At 29.2% G+C, this 18,744-nt stretch overlaps 3 protein-coding genes across 3 annotated transcripts; 2 read left to right on the top strand and 1 right to left on the bottom strand.

The window, feature by feature from the left end:
* Nucleotides 1-1,139: 1,139 nt before the first annotated feature.
* On the top strand, nucleotides 1,140-3,356 carry LOC124944755 (scarecrow-like protein 1). Its single transcript, XM_047485093.1, has 3 exons — nucleotides 1,140-1,250; nucleotides 1,534-1,560; nucleotides 1,655-3,356. Exon 3 carries the CDS (start codon nucleotides 1,660-1,662, stop codon nucleotides 3,127-3,129), a length of 1,470 nt encoding a protein of 489 aa, XP_047341049.1. The 5' UTR covers nucleotides 1,140-1,250; nucleotides 1,534-1,560; nucleotides 1,655-1,659; the 3' UTR covers nucleotides 3,130-3,356.
* Nucleotides 3,357-4,358: 1,002 nt separating this feature from the next.
* Nucleotides 4,359-6,130, top strand: LOC124945302 (ribosome maturation protein SBDS). Its single transcript, XM_047485708.1, has 5 exons — nucleotides 4,359-4,573; nucleotides 4,779-4,908; nucleotides 4,982-5,182; nucleotides 5,258-5,425; nucleotides 5,518-6,130. Exons 1-5 carry the CDS (start codon nucleotides 4,440-4,442, stop codon nucleotides 5,965-5,967), a joined length of 1,083 nt encoding a protein of 360 aa, XP_047341664.1. The 5' UTR covers nucleotides 4,359-4,439; the 3' UTR covers nucleotides 5,968-6,130.
* Nucleotides 6,131-10,772: 4,642 nt separating this feature from the next.
* LOC124945532 (bidirectional sugar transporter SWEET1) lies at nucleotides 10,773-12,513 on the bottom strand. The gene is made up of 6 exons (XM_047485986.1): nucleotides 12,419-12,513; nucleotides 12,288-12,324; nucleotides 12,054-12,149; nucleotides 11,390-11,669; nucleotides 11,181-11,300; nucleotides 10,773-11,109 (listed from the first exon to the last, which is right to left on the bottom strand). Exons 1-6 carry the CDS (start codon nucleotides 12,453-12,455, stop codon nucleotides 10,936-10,938), a joined length of 744 nt encoding a protein of 247 aa, XP_047341942.1. The 5' UTR covers nucleotides 12,456-12,513; the 3' UTR covers nucleotides 10,773-10,935.
* Nucleotides 12,514-18,744: the final 6,231 nt, after the last annotated feature.

The raw sequence follows: 18,744 nt of genomic DNA, 5'->3' as shown, positions 1-18,744 counted from the left end.
TTATACATAAAAAAAAATTAGTTAGTATATTATATAAAATAAAACTTACTAATGATCTAGATATTAAATTTTATTGACAATTTATCTAACAATCATACAATTTGCTGAGGGTTATTTCAAAAAGGAACTCATTTGAGTTTTTAAAAAGTAAGGGTTGAAATGTATATAGTATAAGAAATTTTTTTACCAAATATTCTCTACAATACAATTGTAATCATCTTTAGTTAATAATTATTGATAAGCAATACTAAAAAAGTCATGCCAAATAATAATTGAATATAAGTTCAAATAATGGGAAGATAGATGTATAACTTGATATTATATGTATAATGTATCTATGAAAGTTCAAATAAAAAATAAAAACAATTTAAAATATGATAATTTCGTTTTTTCTGCTAAGAAGTAGACATATACGGATTAAAAAAGTCATCAACAGAATAAATAAGAGTATAAACAGTAAACGACCCATCGAATGTTGAAAATATTATTCGAATCACAATAATTCGAGATTAAAAATTAAATTCAACTAAATAAGATGGTGCACCGAACAAATACAAAACAACAACTCAAATATAAGTGATGGAAAGAGAAACAAGTCACTCTACTGTAATATTAGAAAAATCATTGAAGTGCACTAAAATAATGTATTTTCAACTTTTATTGAAGTTTTCTAGAAAAAAAAATGATTAAAAAATCATGTTTCATAGATACAATTAATTTTTGAAAGACACAATAATCTATACTAATAAATATACAAAATTTTAGAACATGTAAAAGAAAAGTGCTCATTTAATTTTTATTTATTTGTTTTAAAATGCAGGATCTATCATTAAATTATGAATCTTTACAAATTAACCTAAACAATTAACATCACAAAAATAATGCGAAAAACAAATTAGCCACAATTACATATATTTATATTTAGTGGGTAGGTATTTGATCTTGAGATATATTTAATGGTTATTTTATTAATGAATCTGTCTTTATAGTAAGTAACTTTTCTTGTTAAAAAAATAAAAAATGAATGTAGATGATCTCTTATAAGAGATTCATATAATCCATGTAATGGCCGACCTAGAAATGAATCCCCCTTTGTCTCTTGAAGAGTGAACGGTCAGGATTTGCACGACAACACAAATTTGCATCATAAAATCATCGTCAACATTCAACATCGCCGTCTTCAAACTTTTCTGCAGAAGAAAAAGCTCAAAAATCTCCGCCTTTTCCATGGAAAAACTGAACTTTCTTGGGTAATTTTCTCGACTTTAGAGGACTCTGTAATTTTCAAATCCTTTTTTTGTTTGTATTCTTTCTCGTTTTCTTCAAGTCTTTGTATATAGAAGTTTTGCTCTGTGGTGGGACATAGTTTGTATTTGTTCTAATCTGATTGCTTTTAAACCAACCCATCTTCTTCCCCATGGTTTAGTCAAATTAGGTTTCCCTTTTGTACTTCTCTTGGGGTCAAAACTCAAACCTTTCTTCGTCTGCTGTATTGAGAGGCTAATCCCCATCTGGGTTTCTTTTGATTTGCAGATTCTGAAAAAGATCGGTGATCATCTGGTAATCTTTCTTTTTGTAAATTTTGAAACCCTAATTTTAATTTTAATTTTAATTGTTCTGCTTCAATCAATTGTTAGTTTGATTGTATCTTCAGCTGTCATGTCGCTAGTTGGATCGCAAGATCGATACATTGGTAGATACAGTTTAAAGAGTCAGTCCGATAATAATTCTGAAGAACATGAATCCTACCCACCAAATAACGGATACTTATTTATGGACGAAGAACCTTTATGTTCTTCAAATCTTGAAGATGAAAACAACACCATGAAATTGAAGCTTGAAGAATTGGAAAGGGTGCTTTTTGAAGATGATATAGATAACACCCAGTTAATGGAAATCGACAGTTCGTGGATTAACCCGACTTGTGATGTAATGCTACACGATTCTCCCAAGGAATCTTCATCCTCGGCCTGTTCCAACCTCACCAGCATCAATAGAAGCAATGAAACGTCTGAACGTTTGCTTTTCGATTGCGCTACCTTGATATCAGAAGGAAACGTTAAGGAAGCATCGATCATGATTGATGATCTTCGAAAACGATTCTCCATCCAAGGAGATCCGTCGCAGAGGATAGCAGCCTACATGGTTGAAGCTCTCGCAGCTCGTGTGGCTACCTCCGGTAAAAGCCTTTATAAAACTCTGAAATGCAAAGAACCGCCATCCAATGATCGGTTAGCGGCAATGCAGGTCCTTTTCGAGGTTTGCCCCTGTTTCCGATTCGGGTTCATGGCTGCAAACGGAGCTATCATCGAAGCATGTAAAGACGAAAGGAAAGTTCATATAATTGATTTCGATATTAATCAGGGAAGTCAGTACATAACCCTTATACAAACCCTCGCTAACCTACCAGATAAAACTCGACCCCATTTGAGGCTAACTGGAGTTGACGATCCTGAATCCGTTCAACGATCAGTCGGCGGTCTAAACCTCATCGGTCAGAGGCTTAAGGCGCTAGCCGAGGATTTGAAAGTGTCTTTCGAATTCCATCCAGTGGCTTCAAATACCGAAGTTGTTTCCCCTTTAATGCTTGACTGTAGAACGGATGAAGCTCTGGTTATAAACTTTGCATTCCAGCTCCATCACATGCCAGACGAGAGCGTGTCGACAGTTAACCAACGCGACCAGCTTCTCCGTTTGGTGAAAAGTTTGAACCCGAAGCTGGTGACAATTGTGGAGCAAGATATGAACACAAACACATCCCCATTCTTACAGAGGTTTTCAGAAGCGTATAATTACTATTATGCAGTGTTTGATTCGCTCAATGCAACGCTTCCGAGGGATAGCATGGATAGATTAAGTGTGGAGAATCAGTGTTTGGCTCGGGATTTAGTTAACATTGTTGCTTGTGAAGGGGAAGAGAGAATTGAGAGGTATGAAGTAGCTGGGAAATGGAGGGCTCGAATGACAATGGCTGGTTTCGAGTCATGTCCGATGAGTCATAACGTGAACGATTCCATTAGGAAACTGATAAAACAGTATTCGGAAAGGTTCACTTTGAAGGAAGAAACGGGCTCGCTTCATTTCGGTTGGGAGGATAAGATCTTGATCGTCGCATCGGCTTGGAGGTAAATAATGAAACATAGTATAAGCAATATCAAAACAAAATTCAAAGAACAAGGATTATGTAGAACTTGGCTGGATTTCTTTTGTTATATTTATTGACTGTTTAGGAAGTTTGCATATGTTGTAGGTTTGGTTTGGTCAGAATTGGACCCGGGTCCAATTCTAATTTTACTTTGTTTGCTTGGTGATTTATTAATCCAAGTCGAATTATAATGTTGGAAATTGTATGTATATGATTTTTTAAGTTTTTTTTTTTATACATTTTTTTTATGAGAATCAAATCTTTAACCATAAATAATGTTTTCATTAATGAATTCAAATCCCAACTATAGTCGGTTTTGTAATTCTTAATTACCATGAAGACTATCACTCTTTAGGTCTTGATTTACCCTGTGTTTCAGAAACTGTAATTATTGAAAAAAAAGTTATATTATATTTTTTTAATTAAAAAGAATTAGGATAGTTTTCTTGATTTTTTATGCTGATATTTTTTGGATTGAATTATTTAAATAATTAAGACCAACTCTTGGAATTAGTATTTTAATATTAGTTTCAATGATAGGCCTATTATCCTTTAGCTCACCTCTTTCATTTTTCATTAAAATAGTATATTTTCAAAATATATATATTTTTCTTGTAGTTACACTACACTAAGCAAACAATTCTTCAATTGAATTGTATAGATAAACAATGAACTTTTGTTAGTGCAGCTCAATTGATAAAATATTTATTTATTATATAATTTAAAAAAAAAAATTTATTGAACTTTAAAGTAAAAAGTAATAATATTATTTAAATTTTAATTTATTATTTAATGATAAATGTGTGATATATAAAGAACCTATAATATAATAAAAGTACATTCGGTTGGAATGTTTGTATGCAATATTATTTTGAAGGTTAGTTAAATAAATTTGATTAAAAATTTGTATCCAATTTTAAATTATATGAATTTTGTTGTAAAAATAAAATATTAACATTTCACCGAAAATATTAAAATAGACTCGGGTTTATGTTAAAAAAAAAAGTTAAAACAATAATTTTATAATAAGAGACTAACTAGGGCATTAATTTCATTAAATATATACTGTTTATTTAGTTTATGGTCAAATATGACTAAAGTAATTGTAATAGGTATAATTTGTATAGTATACTTAATTCAGGGACTAAACCAATATTTGCAAACATCAGTGTAAATAATATATCATCTTGTTTCTTTTTGCTCTCAACTCTGAAACCCTAGAACAGAGCTTCAATCGACTGTTCTTGGTTGATCGTCTATAATCAGTTGAATCTTCGAGTATATCACAGATTCTATGTCGAAGACGCTGGTGCAGCCGGTAGGGCAGAAGAGGCTGACGAACGTAGCTGTCGTACGTTTGAAGAAACGTGGAATTCGGTTTGAGATCGCTTGCTACAAAAACAAGGTTCTCTCATGGCGGTCCGGCGTGTAAGCTTCTCTTTCTCTCTCATCTCATCTCATCGCTTTAAGTGTTTCTTCAGCGAAGTATTATTGTGTTCAACTATGATATCTATTAGTGATAATCGCTGAACGGATTTGATCGGATTGAATGTATTAGATGTCAGCTTTGTTCAGTATTAGAATTTAGACCTAGTTAGTTCCTTATGTTGAAATTTTGCTTTAATCCTAACAGAGAGAAGGACTTGGATGAAGTGTTACAGTCACAAATTGTTTACTCAAATGTTTCGAAAGGAGTTCTTGCAAAATCGAAAGATTTGATAGCTGTTTTTGGGACAGATGATCAATCAAAAATATGTTTGGAGGTCAGTAGCATCATGATTATGCATAATTTCTACTTATTCAGTACTGAAACATGAATCTTCTAAAATATGATAGATTTTGGATAAAGGAGAACTGCAAGTTGCTGGGAAAGAAAGGGAATCACAATTGTCAAGTCAATTTCGTGATATTGCAACTATAGTTATGCAGAAAACTATCAATCCCGAGACAAATCGTCCCTATACTATCAGCATGATTGAACGTTTGATGCACGAAATTCATTTTGCAGTCGACCCAAATAGCAGCTCTAAGAAACAGGTAAATTGTATTGGTTGATAAGTTTGAGCTGATCTCAGAATTCTATATTGATGTTGCTTTGTATTGTCTTACCAGGCTCTAGAAGTTATTCGTGAACTTCAAAAAAAATTCTCAATTAAACGTTCGCCAATGAGGTTGCGTTTGACTGTAGCCACACAACATTTTCCGTCACTTGTTGAAAAGGTGATTACTTGGACTGCCAACATTGTGTCAAAAGATGAAGCGGGAAGTCAACCATCTATGGTAAGTCTCTTGGATATCATTTCAATTATGTTAAAAGTTTTAAATGGATTGAATTACAAACAATGCCTAAGTTTTTCCAAAATTTTCTTCAGATATGTGAAATTGAACCAGGGTTTTATCGGGAATGTGATTCCTTTATAAGGGATTTGCAAGGCAGGCTAGAGATTTTGGCAGTGTCTGTTCATTTCGAAGGGGATACACAAGTAGAAGACTACGATGAACACGAGGATACCATATCTTCGCTTCCACTGGAAACAACAGAACAACTATCTGAGAAACTGCAAAAGCAGAGTGTAACCGAGACACCAACAGAAAGCAGCAGCAAAGTGGTTGTTGATGATGTTAAGCAGAAAATCAATTGTAGCACTTGTGAGGCCTTTGTGGGAGATGGAAAGGAGTATCGTGAACACTTTAAGAGCGATTGGCACAAACAAAATCTCAAGAGGAAGATGAAACAACTCCCTCCCTTGACTTCCGAAGAATGCTTAGCCAATGTGGATATCGGGGACTCCAGGGCAGATCTCAAAGACTACTCTTTTTGAGTACAACTGTTTCAAATGTTTTAAATTTTGGTATTGAGACATATCTGCCTACTTTTTGCATAATTTTGTTTTCAAAAGTTTTCATTAATAGAACAAGTGTTTGCTACAAAACTGAAGACTTACATTTACCTGGTGCTGCTAAGCAATTGTTCTTCTTACAATACCTCATATATTTATCTTCTTATTTATTTGTTGATTTATGAAATAGAGTATATAAAGGTTTGAAATGACATTTTATTATAACTGAGATAAATTATAATGTTAAGAATGTATTCGAAAATATTAATTGTGCATAAATAAAGGCTTTCGATATATAAATATTTATTTTTAAACAGGCTTGTAGAATTCAACTTGGCCTCAAACACTTTACAAGGCAGAATATAATAAAGAAATATTATTTTCATTATCATCTTTCAAAAACGTTTCCCAATGAAAATGACTTATCTTTATTCGTTGAGAAAATGACATATATATATTTTTTTGGATGTGTTTTTTAATCTTCTCCATTTCAACTTAAAATATTTTTCTTAGAGAATGAACACTTTTATCATTTTATGTTCTCTTAAATAACATTAGTTTTTATGTCCTGATTTTATATTCTTAATACTACATTTTAACTTAAAATAACTTTTTTTATTAATATTTAAACATTTACTTTTTTTTCTCGGGGCCGGCCCTGAAAACAACCTACCACAATATGTGAACATGGAAAATGATATCGACTCCATTTTTTCAAAAAAGCAAAAATCTCTATATAAATCCAAAATGTATTTGTTATCACTCTTCCAATATCAATTTATGGTTCTGAATTGTGCAGTAATGATTTTAAAGACTCCTATTTGTTCATTGTATGGAATAACCTTGTGTGATGATGTTTTCTTCTGAACAGTTTCAAATAATTTTCTTGACCTTTGACAATAAGTTTGACCATTTTGAAAGTCATTAAACGTCTCGATTCGTCTTTGTGCGACTAATTTCACAGATCAATAATATGTATACTCTATAATTGTGTTGAGTCAGCTCATTTGGCAGTTGGGCCTAACAATTAATAAAGCTCATCAGGGCATATTTAATTAAAGAAAAAAAACACAACATACATTTGTTTTCTCTCCCTCCAAAAACCTGACGACAACCTTTCAAAATTCCTCCATTGAAACAACATTCCTCCATTGAAGCAGCAGGTTCTTCTTCTAATTTCCTTTATCCATTCTTCATTTGGTTAGCCATCTTTAGTGATGATGATAATGTATATGAATGACAAGTTATGATGAGGTTAATTGATAATTTTTATTAGATTACATATAGGCTTGTATTAAACAACATTGTATACTCATTTGATATAGTGGATGATTTAAGTGGCCGAAGTGTTTTGTGGTTTTACCTAATTTGGGTTTTCCACGTAAAATCTTAGTGTCTTGCTCTCTGTTTGTTAGATTGTTAGTAAGGTTATTTTGCTCAATTGTTTTGGCTGCCTATTTGATTACACAAAAGGGAAAAAGAATTGTTAGGTCTTTGTTGTAGTTTGTCTATTTTTTTATTGTTAAACAGGTGCTATTATTCAATTTTCCAACACATTGCTATGACTGGTGGAAACTTAGCCAAACATAAGAGTCCATTGAAACTTTCAACCATATTTGTTGTCGCTTGGCCATAACGATAACATACGTCATTAGACATAGTCCACATTTCTAGTGGAATCTTTTGCAACCATATTCGGCATCAGAATTAATCTCCTTAATTTGCGTCATTACTACTTCAAATTTTTGTACTTGAGAAGTATTTCTGGCCATCCAACAAAGCATCTTCAAATGTGCGCCTGGAAAAGCTGAACAAAAATTACTATATAAATGTAACAAACAAAATCGATGTACCCTACTCACGGGTGAAACCATTTTCTACCATTTTCTACCATTTTTATGGCTTCAATAATTCCAGCATGTCGGTCATAAATAATGCACATCCTTTTATTTTAACAAATATATAGTCAGGGATGATATAAAAACTAAGACCAATTGAAGGTTGTTTCTTCATGAACTAAGGTGTATGCAATGAGATACTGTTAATTATTTGAATCATAACTCATTACAATCAATAATTTTCCGTTGTATTTTCCTTATAGAAAAGTACCATCGATGTTGATAACAGGCTAAGCATGCTGACATCTCTCAAACATTGGTTTAAATGCCCACCAAATACGTTTGCACATAAATGTGTTGAGTTTTGTACTATTAGCTTCAGCGTCAATGAAAGCAATTGTGCCTGAATTAAAATGAATCAAATCACTAAAAAAGTAGGAAGTTTAGCGTAAGAAGTCATACTATTGCCATAAACATTTGATATATTACTTTTTGCTTTCCGATCCATGTTTTCTTGTAACTAAAATGATAACTGTACATAGATGTAATTTGATTTCGGATGTTGTTTACTTTGAGATAAGGACTATCTTTAACCTGACGTAAATATAGGAAAATAATTTATAATATGACATAAAATGAATAAATTTATAAGTAATATAAAATATTCAATAAACTTATTTATAGTTTTATTACGTGTGCAATCATTTAGACGTTAGTTTCTTGTGATCTCGTTCTATTGTCATCAATAAACAATTGTGTTTAGCAGCAGGTAGTTTAGTGGTTACAAATAACCCAGATTTCTTTGATATCATTACTCGAATTCTCTATAGATATTTTTTCACAACACATGATGCCTAATATCGTGTTGTATCACTTTTCACACATAAAAATTTATAGTACTTTTTATGTGATATTCTTTTATCGCACTTATTGCAGATTGTTTATCTGCAAGAGATTGACTTTTAAATAAATTATAATCGAGTGAACCGATGTTTGAACGATTACCTGAATTAACATTAATCTCTTCAATTTCAAACAAAGTAGCATTTGGAATATGTTCATCATCGTTGTGAGTCATCTTGCTCATCATTGTGTATTTCATCGCATTCAGATTCACTTTTTAGCACATTTTCATGATTTTAATCAGCATCAACACCACTTAAGTTGTATATTGCATTTGATCTTTCAATTTTGTTGAAAAGATTATTTATCTATCACAAATAAAAAAAAGGTATTAATGATAAATTATAAATACATAAAACTAACCTAACTTAAAAAAAAGTTAACTATGTTAATCTATTTGAATTCTCAATATTATGAGGGGTTATTTATACAAAAATTAGCACTTAACATTAACTATTTGAATTGACAATATATTTAAAAGTTGATATGAATTATAACTCAAAAGTTGAATTGATAAATCACTATAAAGATAAGATTGATAAAAGTTAGATAGACAAATCACTACAAAAGTTGATGATATGAATTGTTAACTCAAAAGTTGGATTGAAAATTCACTACAAATATAAGATTAAAAAATTAAATTAAAAAAATAATTTAAAAATTAATATGAATTATTAACTCAAAATTTTAATTGACAAGACATAAAATTGATAAATCTTTACTGTCTAACTCAAAAGTTGGATGAAAAAATTATTAGGAAGATAACACCAAAATTGTAAAATTAAAATTGAATTATAAATATAAAATATTTGTTAATTTATAATTTTAGAGATAAATTAAGGAAAATAAATAGAAAATTCGATAAATTGAGAAAATTGGTTCAAAACCATGGGTAGACATGAAACAACGGCCTTATCAGCCACTGTCCACACAGCTTTTCAGATGAACAGTACTAATAATGGTGCTGACAAAACCATCATAAAAATCAGATTTAGTAATTTGGCTTGATTATATGATTAATCAGTAACTTTACAAAAGGAAAATTAGAAAAGTATTATCTATATTGAATTTATTGAAGTAATTATGATTTATTTAAAATATGAGAAAGGTTAGAGAGAGAATATAAAAAGAGATACGAGGTGTCATATTTTATTTTAATTGATTTAAAAAAAAAATTCTTTCATATTTTATTTTGAAATATTTAAAATATGTTAATATAAAATAATATTTTTTTAAATGCTCAATATAATGATATAAATATGGATAGTAGTTTAAATGCAACTAAAAAAAATAACAATGAGGAACGAAAAATTAATAAATTAAAAATTAATATGTGCGAATATCTTTCAGGGTAACGAAATCTTGATCGAATATGTCGACTTTCCAGATGGAACCTAATATAATGTTAAAATGATAACATTGTGAAAGATCGATAATGGATATTTGAATTTGATTGTTGAAGGTTCTGCGATTCATCTCTATCCAAAATATCCATTGTAAAATATTTGGGATATAGCCTCATTGTCTTAGGCATGTAAATATAGTCGCCTCATTCTAAATTTTCCAACACGCATCAATGGTTCCCGATAAATAACCCAATGAATACTAGTAATACTCTATAAAAGATATTCCAAATACCAACAAAACACCTTACAATGTAAAAGAAGATGAGGGATCATCTTCACCTCTTTGAGATACAAACAACATCAACTCACTAAGATAATTTAAATCATTCATCTATCATATCTCAACGTAGATCGCACCTTACAAAAAAAAAAGATTAACAAGAACTCTCATAATTTCTTCCAACAAAACTCGGTTCAAACAACTCAATGAAAAAGAGAATAAGAATCTCATACATTAAAATTATTCATATCCTTTTTTTTATATATAGATGATGTTTGATCAGATTAGATTTAATTTTTTAATTCAAACCAAAAACAAGTATATAACTTTTAAGAATTAAATAGAAGACATTTAATATATAAATAACAATGGGCAATTAAATAAGAGAAAGTAATTAATGATCAACTAATTCTGGTGTTTTTCAAATAAGAGAAACCTCCTTATCCATACAACATGATCCATCCATCATCTTACATAGAAACAAACTAAAACTTACTAAAACTTCTCCATGTGAATTCTAATATTAATTTTTTGAAAACAACAACAATTGACTGAAGAGTGGAGAAGCAAGGGACATAATCCTCTAGACCAAGTCTATCTTATTATGCTGCTGCTGTTGTTGCTGTTTTTTCTCCAATTCAATCGATCCGTTTGTTTCCATGACACGTTTCTTGTCTTCTTCCACTTTGTTGTCACGATAAATGAAGTATAGGACCAGCTGGACCGCTCCTAATAAACTTCCAAAACCATTTGGAACCTACAAATTAATTACAACCATAAGTGTACAAATTGAATTTTTTCAAGAAAAAAAACATTCTAATAACTCACCGCGACAAAAGGGTCTTTTCCTAGAAGCCCATATACGAACCACGAAGTACCACAAAGGAAGACGAATAGCGAAAGGAAAAATGGCATGAACTCGACACTCTTAGTCTTAATCACCAACCTCTATACAATTTGAAGACCATATTAATTGGTAACAAATTGAAAAGAATGATATACATATATAAGTGTGTTTTAATTAATTAATAACTTACCATGATGGAAAGAGGTGAAGCATACATAATAATGGAGAAGATGGCTGCAGCAAATCCGGCAAAGACTTTTCTGCCGTTGCCGTGGAGGGCAAACATGGAAATAAACGCGACGGCGGCGAAGACGGAGAGGATGAAAGTGAGGAGGCCAAGAATCTTGGCTTTTTCTTTCTTTGCTGCGAAAATGAGGAAAATGAGGACGTAGATGCATTCTATGCCGGCTCCGGTCGCATTGATTGTCGACACTAACACGTTGTTCTTCGAAACAAAAGGCAATCCATACCTGTCCAAACCCAAAATTATGTATCAATCATCTAGGTCCAAAATGAAAGAAAAAAAAACAAGGATATATAGTAAAAACAGAGATCTAATGATTATTGTTTTGAAATAGGTAAAACAAAAAAACTGTGATTTTCAAATTATTGAGGTCACATGATGTCCCTTATAGAATTTTGGGATGATTTACCATACTACCCTTATCATTTAAATATCATTAATAAAATCAATACTTTGAAATATAACCTATGATTAATCTATGGAAAAAGGGTTTTTAAGGGTTTTTTCTCAAAATAAAACATAATATATCAAACAACCACCCCTAATCAAGGGTATTTTTGTCAAAAAAGAAAAGAAAAGAAGGTAATTAGAAGAAGAAGAAGATACCAACCAGGCAGAGAGGAGACAGTTGAGGAGGGTCATGACATATGGAATTCCGGAAAAGTCCTCAGTAGATTTGTTTATCAAGATTCTCTTGAAAGTAATCCTGCAAGAAAGAAAGAAAGAAAGAAAGAAAGAAGGAATGAAACAGTAACCAACTTGTTCATGCTTATTGCTACATCATCATCATCATCATAATCCCCTGTTTCTTGATATATTCACAGAGAGAGAGAGAGAGACTTACACTGGAGCCAAGAAGAGAAGAAGGCCATTAACATTTCCTGAAATGAAAGAAAGAAGAAGAAGATGATGATTAGATTACATGTAAGTAGTAGAGAAAAGACATGGAAGAAATAGAGAAGAAGAAGAAGAAACCAAAAATCCCAAAGACGAAATGGACAGTATTCCCCATTAGTTCTTGAACTTGTTCAAGAGTGAGAGAGAGAGAGAGAATAGCCCTAATTGAATCGCAGAACTTCTTCTTATAGCTAGCTCAAAGGGAATGGGGTAGTTTTTATTTTTTACTTCTTAGGCACAGTTAATTTACATGGAGTAAAAACATAAAATAAAAAAAAAAAAAAAATGAGTTACACAGACCTTGCTAAATAAAAACCCTTAAAATAAATGGATGAAACATCCTTAAAATCTTGGTATTTTAATAGATAATAAAAAATGATTAAATGGATTTAACAATAGCTAGATTGAATACCAAACAAGCTAAATGGAGGTGATGGTAAAACATGTATTATTTATTTAATACATGTAAATATAAAATGGTCCTTATCCCATTAATTAAAAAGTTTTTGTGTTTAGTTGTGATAAATTTAGATGGACTAGACAGACAGACAGACAAACTTACTACATACTTACCACCGGTCCGAAAGGTGTGACAAACTTTCTTTTTCTATATATTTAGTAGAAATGTTTTAGTTCTATTCATTCATTCTGTCCATTGCAATACACTTTGGCCTTGTTTGAGGAAGTGGTTTTTTGGATTTTGTCTGGGTTTTATCCAAAAAAAACCTTTGTTTGATAAAAAGTAGGAAAAAACTGGTTTTTAAAATTTAAAGACTAATTTGCCCTTTAACTTTAGAAGATATGGTGTAAGTGAGAGAATGATGGTTTAGAGAGAGGAGATAAAATTAGAGGGTAGTTTTGGTATTTAAATGATAAAATTATTTGATTTGATGGTTGATAAGATGTTTGAGTTTTGGGATAAAAACTGGGTTTTATCCCAAAAACCTCTTCATCAAACGAGGCCTTTGACTCATGGTTGTTTGATCTTTAGTTTTTTTTTTTTTTCAAAAAAATATTATGTTTGATACAAAAAAATTATAACTAGTTTTTAAGGGTTAAAAGTAAAAAAAAAAAAAAAAAAAAAAAAAAAAATTATTTTTAAAGATAAATTAATTTTATATAATTAAATAAAGAGTAATTTAGTATTTAAATGTATAAAATGGTTGATTAGGGCCTTGTTTGAGGAAGTGGTTTTTTGGATTTTGTATGGGTTTTATCTAAAAGAACTTTTGTTTGATAAAAAGTAGGAAAAAACTAGTTTTTAAAATTTAAAGACTAATTTACCCTTTGACTTTAGAAGATATGGTATATGTGAGAGAATAATGATTTAGTGAGAGAATAATGATTTAGAGATAGAAGATAAAATTAGAGGGTAGTTTTGGTATCTAAATGATAAAATTATTTGATTTGATGGTTAATAAGATGTTTGGGTTTTGGGATAAAAACTGGATTTTATCCCAAAAACCCCTTCATCAAACGAGGCCTAGATGATTTAAATTATAGATGAAAGGATGGTTGAGTCTTAGGATAAATTCTCGAAGACCCCAAAAAAATAGTACATCAAACGAGCCCTAATTTATTTTCAAATATTATTATAACCCTAGTAATTTGACTTAATTTATTTTCAAATATTATTATAACCCTAGTAATTTGACTTAATTTATTTTCAAATATTATTATATCCCTAGTAACTCAAATGTTAAGATCTGTTTTTAAAAATTAAAATTCATGATTTCGGTTTGATTATTATTTAAAAGCTTAAGTTAAAGTCCCTATTTCAACTAACTAACTAATATAATTTTTTTTAACATAATATTTATTTTGGGTTCAACGTTCATCTTAGAACTCTAAAGATTTGTATAGTGAGAAAAAATTTGAAAAAGAGAAGTGTAATTTATCTTCTATATTTGCTTACCTTTTTTCTAACAAAGAGATTATCCAATTTCCTAATTTTCTTTTTTTTTCCTATTGCTCCTTATATTCAAAACAATATTTTTTCAATTTTATCATTAATCATATTAAAAACGTTTTAAATTAAAGTCATTACCATTACCGACGAATATAAGTCATAATTAACCTTTTAAATTAAATAAGTAATATTTATTAAAAAATGAATAAATGGTTCATGTTTTAAAATAATAAAAATTATTTAAACACAACGACAAAATATGACATTAAATAAATAAAATGTTACTCAATAAGTTATTGAGCATCTAAGTCTTGAGAAAATAATTAACTCCCAACTGATTCTACCGGTTTTGCTGAACGAATTCAGTAAAACGTCATAATAATAATAGCATTATGAATTATACGCATTGGACGATTACGATAATTGAAAGTTCGACAATTTCTCTCCAATTAGATAGTACATCAAAAAATAATTGAGATAGTAACCCAAATTTATAAACCTACCATATTAGCCGCAACAATTCAAACTTCCTAACAACTATTCAATTACTCGGGCATCACCCAATGAACTCTAGTAATACTCCACGAAAGACTCCATATATACTAGTTACTCATCGGCAAAAGTAAGTGAGTTATCGATTCAACTTATTCGTGACATATACGACAATGACTAAACATAATACAACATTTTTTCATTTACATATTATCCGTAAAAATTTTACCATGAATAACAAAAAATATAATATTTATTACTATTAATTATTGTCTATTTAAAAAAAAAAATCAAACTAGTCATAGGACATCACTGTATTAATTTTTTGAGATGGGTTAGAACTGATGGCAAATAGAACAATTGATATGGTGCACTAGAAAATTATTCGAACATCTCTAGTCTAGTCTAGTCTAGAATATAAATGTTGTCGGTGTAAATATTAAAATTTATTGTTCTATTTCTCACCATTTTTTTTTTCTAACAGAAAGTTAGTAAAATAAAATATATTATAATTTGTAACGATAGACATATATATATATATGGCTTGATGGTTCTTGTGGTAGATTCAGACTTCAGTCCCCATTTTATTTTATTTTATTTTTTAGATGTCAATGCATACACAAAATTATTAATATTATTATTTTCTTTTATCAACTCTTTTAAGTTGAGGTGGGTGATTTTCTACCTAAATATCTCAAGTTTGATTTTATTAAAAACGTTTAAACAAAAATAAAATTTATGAAAAATGTTAGTTTAAGTAATAGAATAAATTCAAATTAAAAATAAAATATTTGAAGCCTCATCAATCATCTCTCATTTTTTGTTTCCACTCTTAATTTTTATTTTCTTTATTCAATTCTAGTCCATTGGTTCACCGTATTATTATTTAATCTTGATCACAACTGAAATATTCTCGAAAATAAAGCAATATCTAGAATTAATTAGGTACCACGTTTTTAATTTTTTTTTATCACATTAGAATTTTGGTCCACATATAATCAATCATGTGACTATTTATATTTTTCAGAATTGTTCAGCTCGATAAAATCTTATCCAGTAGCCATGTATCTAATTATATATATTTTTATCATTCTTTTTGTATATTAATATTAATAATAATAAACTATAAATATGAATATATATAAACAAGAAAAATGATAAGAAACGAAAGATTCAACGACCTGCACAGTTTTAAGTCTATAAATTAACGTGGCATTACATGTGGATAAGAGAGAAATTTTTTTCAAAATGTCCGAAACGCTTATTTCAGGTCCCGAAACTGCTTCATAATGTCCCGAAACAGTCATTTCGGGATAAAAAATTATTTTTATTTTTTTCTTCCCGAAATGAGTGGTTTTGAGACATGAAATGAATGTTTTCGAGACGTGTGAACAACCTGGCAGGCCACCTCGAATTCGTGGATTCACTTTCGTTAAATATTTAGTTGAGTTTATCTTTCTTTATAAACAACAGGACACCTATTATACTTAGGAATGATTCACATATTAATCTAATTGCTTCACAATATTATTTTTGCTCTTTATACTTTTTATGTTTGTGATATTGTTTTTGGTCCTTTATGTCGTTATTTTTTTGGGATTTTAATAGATTGTTTTTTTTTTGATTTTTTTTTTATTTATGACCTATAACACGGACATCTGATTAGGGATTGTTTGGTTAGTTATGGTTTATAGATGACATATGATGGACCCATTCATTCAGAAGATATCCACTAGACGGAAAACCCCAAAGTTTACCCATATAAAGTTTTTGGAACTTGTAACTAGTAAAGTACCCTAAATATTGCATTTTTATTCATATTTCAATTCATAAATATTTCATTTTGGTTTAGTTATTTTTATGTTTTTCATCAATTTTTTATTTCTAAAAAGGGTGGGATGGAGAGGGATAATCAAGCGCTCATCACTTACTATGGTGACGCAAAAGTTTAATTACAAGGATCGTATCATATTAGCCTAACCGAAGGTTATTGAGAAGTTTTCTATGGTGTAAAGTGAATCGATAATGAGTTCTATAGTTGAATGAGATTATTCATTTTTTCCTTTTTTTTAATTTTAGATTATTCCCACAATTGTATCTTGAGATAAATTTCTCAAATAGGTTTGATTTGATTTAAGTTATTTGAATTACCAAAATTTTAGAAAAAAGGTTTCTTTTTTATTTATTAAATTAATTAATTCAAATATTTAAATATTTTTTATTTTATCATTATATATTAATATCATTTAGGTATTTTAATAAAAAAAATTCTCACCAACTCAAATTATCATTAATCATTACTTTTTTTTAAAAAAAAATCTCAATTCAAACAAAATCATATATTCATCATTTATTTATTTAAATAAAGTTATCAAATGGACTCATTATTTATTTATTTTTTATATTTTTTTAAAACTAGATGACTACAAAAAAATATTAGGTTTATAAAATGTAGTTTCATGAAATTTAGGTATATAGAGTGGTGACAGTCATTATAATGATAGCTCCTAATTTTGGGCCCTTTGATAGGAATTAGGAACTAATATTCAAGAATTTCCTTACAATGGGACACGTGTAATCAGGATTTGGGTATTTCATTTTATGTTTGAGAAACTATTTTATTTTTCAAATCAAAATTTTAATTTAAATAATAGTATTAACATCTACATACTATAATTTTTAAAAATTTGAAGTTATTTTGTGATAATTATATATAATATATATTAATTGATATTTAAATAATCATTTTAAAATGATTAATTTACACTAAATTGTTTAAACACGTTAATAATGATTGATTGGCTAAGAATACAATTTATTCAAGATATATCTACCTTTCCCTTTTGCTTTGTCCCCTAGCTTTCTTTCAATCATAATCTCTCTATCCCAATTAAATTAATTAATAAGTTAACATGAGAATAAATATCAAATTCTAAAATAATTATAATTTTGTTGAGAAAACAATTTAAATATTAGCTTATTTAGTATATTATTTTTCTTTATATCTTAAATTTTATAAACAATAGTAATAATAATATTAAAATGAAAGTAAATATAAATTAAAAGGCAAGAATTATATTAGTATAACAATATAAGTTATTACAATAATAAATTAGGTCGATTTCACAATCTTCCTGTACAAGACAAGTCCGCCTAAGGTATAAGACGAAGATCAAGTTTATTGAGGGGAAAAATTGTACTCAAATATCCTACACTACACTCGATACATGGCTTAAAGATGTGTTAGATCGCTTGAACTCTAGGTCGGGCATGTGTTTATGTAACAATGACACTTTATTATGAACAAAGTAAAACGGTTCAGGACTTTAAACCTAGATGACAAAAGAGTGAAGATAAATTTATCCATAGTTGTCGTTTTCTAACTAAGATCTATACATATCCATAATGAGTCACTCTCGTGTCGATTTTGACTTTTGAACAACCTAGCTGGCACAAAGGTATAGAAGGTATGCTTAAACAATAAGAATGCAATGGATATAAGATGATGGAATTAAGGGGCCATGGGTATTGAAAGCTAAATTGCCTTGAAGGGTAGGATGCATTGCCCAAGGCTAATGGTTGTAAAATCAACAACATGGCAATTGAATAATAGTACCAACTTGATATATATTCATTAATTGAATTTCCTTGTGCTAACTCTTAGCATGCTATTATATATATATATATATATATATATATATATATATATATATATATATATATATATATATATATATATATATATATATATATATATATATATATATATATATATATATATATATATATATATATATATATATATATATATATATATATATATATATATATATATATATATATATATGACAATTCAAACACTTGTAGCATTTTGTAATTAATTCTTTTAGATTGTAGAGAGCCCACCAATTGGTTTCCTTTGATCTAGGTAAGTTATTAATTAAATTTGGTTGGACCTACCCTCCTCTTCTTTATAATTTATCATTCCTATTTCTTAATAACT

Source organism: Impatiens glandulifera, chromosome 7 (assembly GCF_907164915.1).
Source record: "Impatiens glandulifera chromosome 7, dImpGla2.1, whole genome shotgun sequence".
In the NCBI taxonomy this organism is placed as follows: Eukaryota; Viridiplantae; Streptophyta; class Magnoliopsida; order Ericales; family Balsaminaceae; genus Impatiens; species Impatiens glandulifera.
This window is presented reverse-complemented; position numbering and strand designations above follow the sequence as displayed.

Bases quoted from the DNA above. Each gene is read 5' to 3' on its own strand.
- LOC124944755 (XM_047485093.1), top strand. From the start codon at position 1,660: ATGTCGCTAGTTGGATCGCAAGATCGATACATTGGTAGATACAGTTTA.
- LOC124945302 (XM_047485708.1), top strand. From the start codon at position 4,440: ATGTCGAAGACGCTGGTGCAGCCGGTAGGGCAGAAGAGGCTGACGAAC. The intron at 5,183-5,257 runs GTAAATTGTATT...TTGTCTTACCAG, and splicing joins ATAGCAGCTCTAAGAAACAG to GCTCTAGAAGTTATTCGTGA. The intron at 5,426-5,517 runs GTAAGTCTCTTG...AATTTTCTTCAG, and splicing joins CGGGAAGTCAACCATCTATG to ATATGTGAAATTGAACCAGG.
- LOC124945532 (XM_047485986.1), bottom strand. From the start codon at position 12,455: ATGGGGAATACTGTCCATTTCGTCTTTGGGATTTTTG. The intron at 12,150-12,287 runs GTAAGTCTCTCT...TCTTTCTTGCAG, and splicing joins CTTCTCTTCTTGGCTCCAGT to GATTACTTTCAAGAGAATCT. The intron at 11,110-11,180 runs GTGAGTTATTAG...ATTAATTTGTAG, and splicing joins GAAAAGACCCTTTTGTCGCG to GTTCCAAATGGTTTTGGAAG.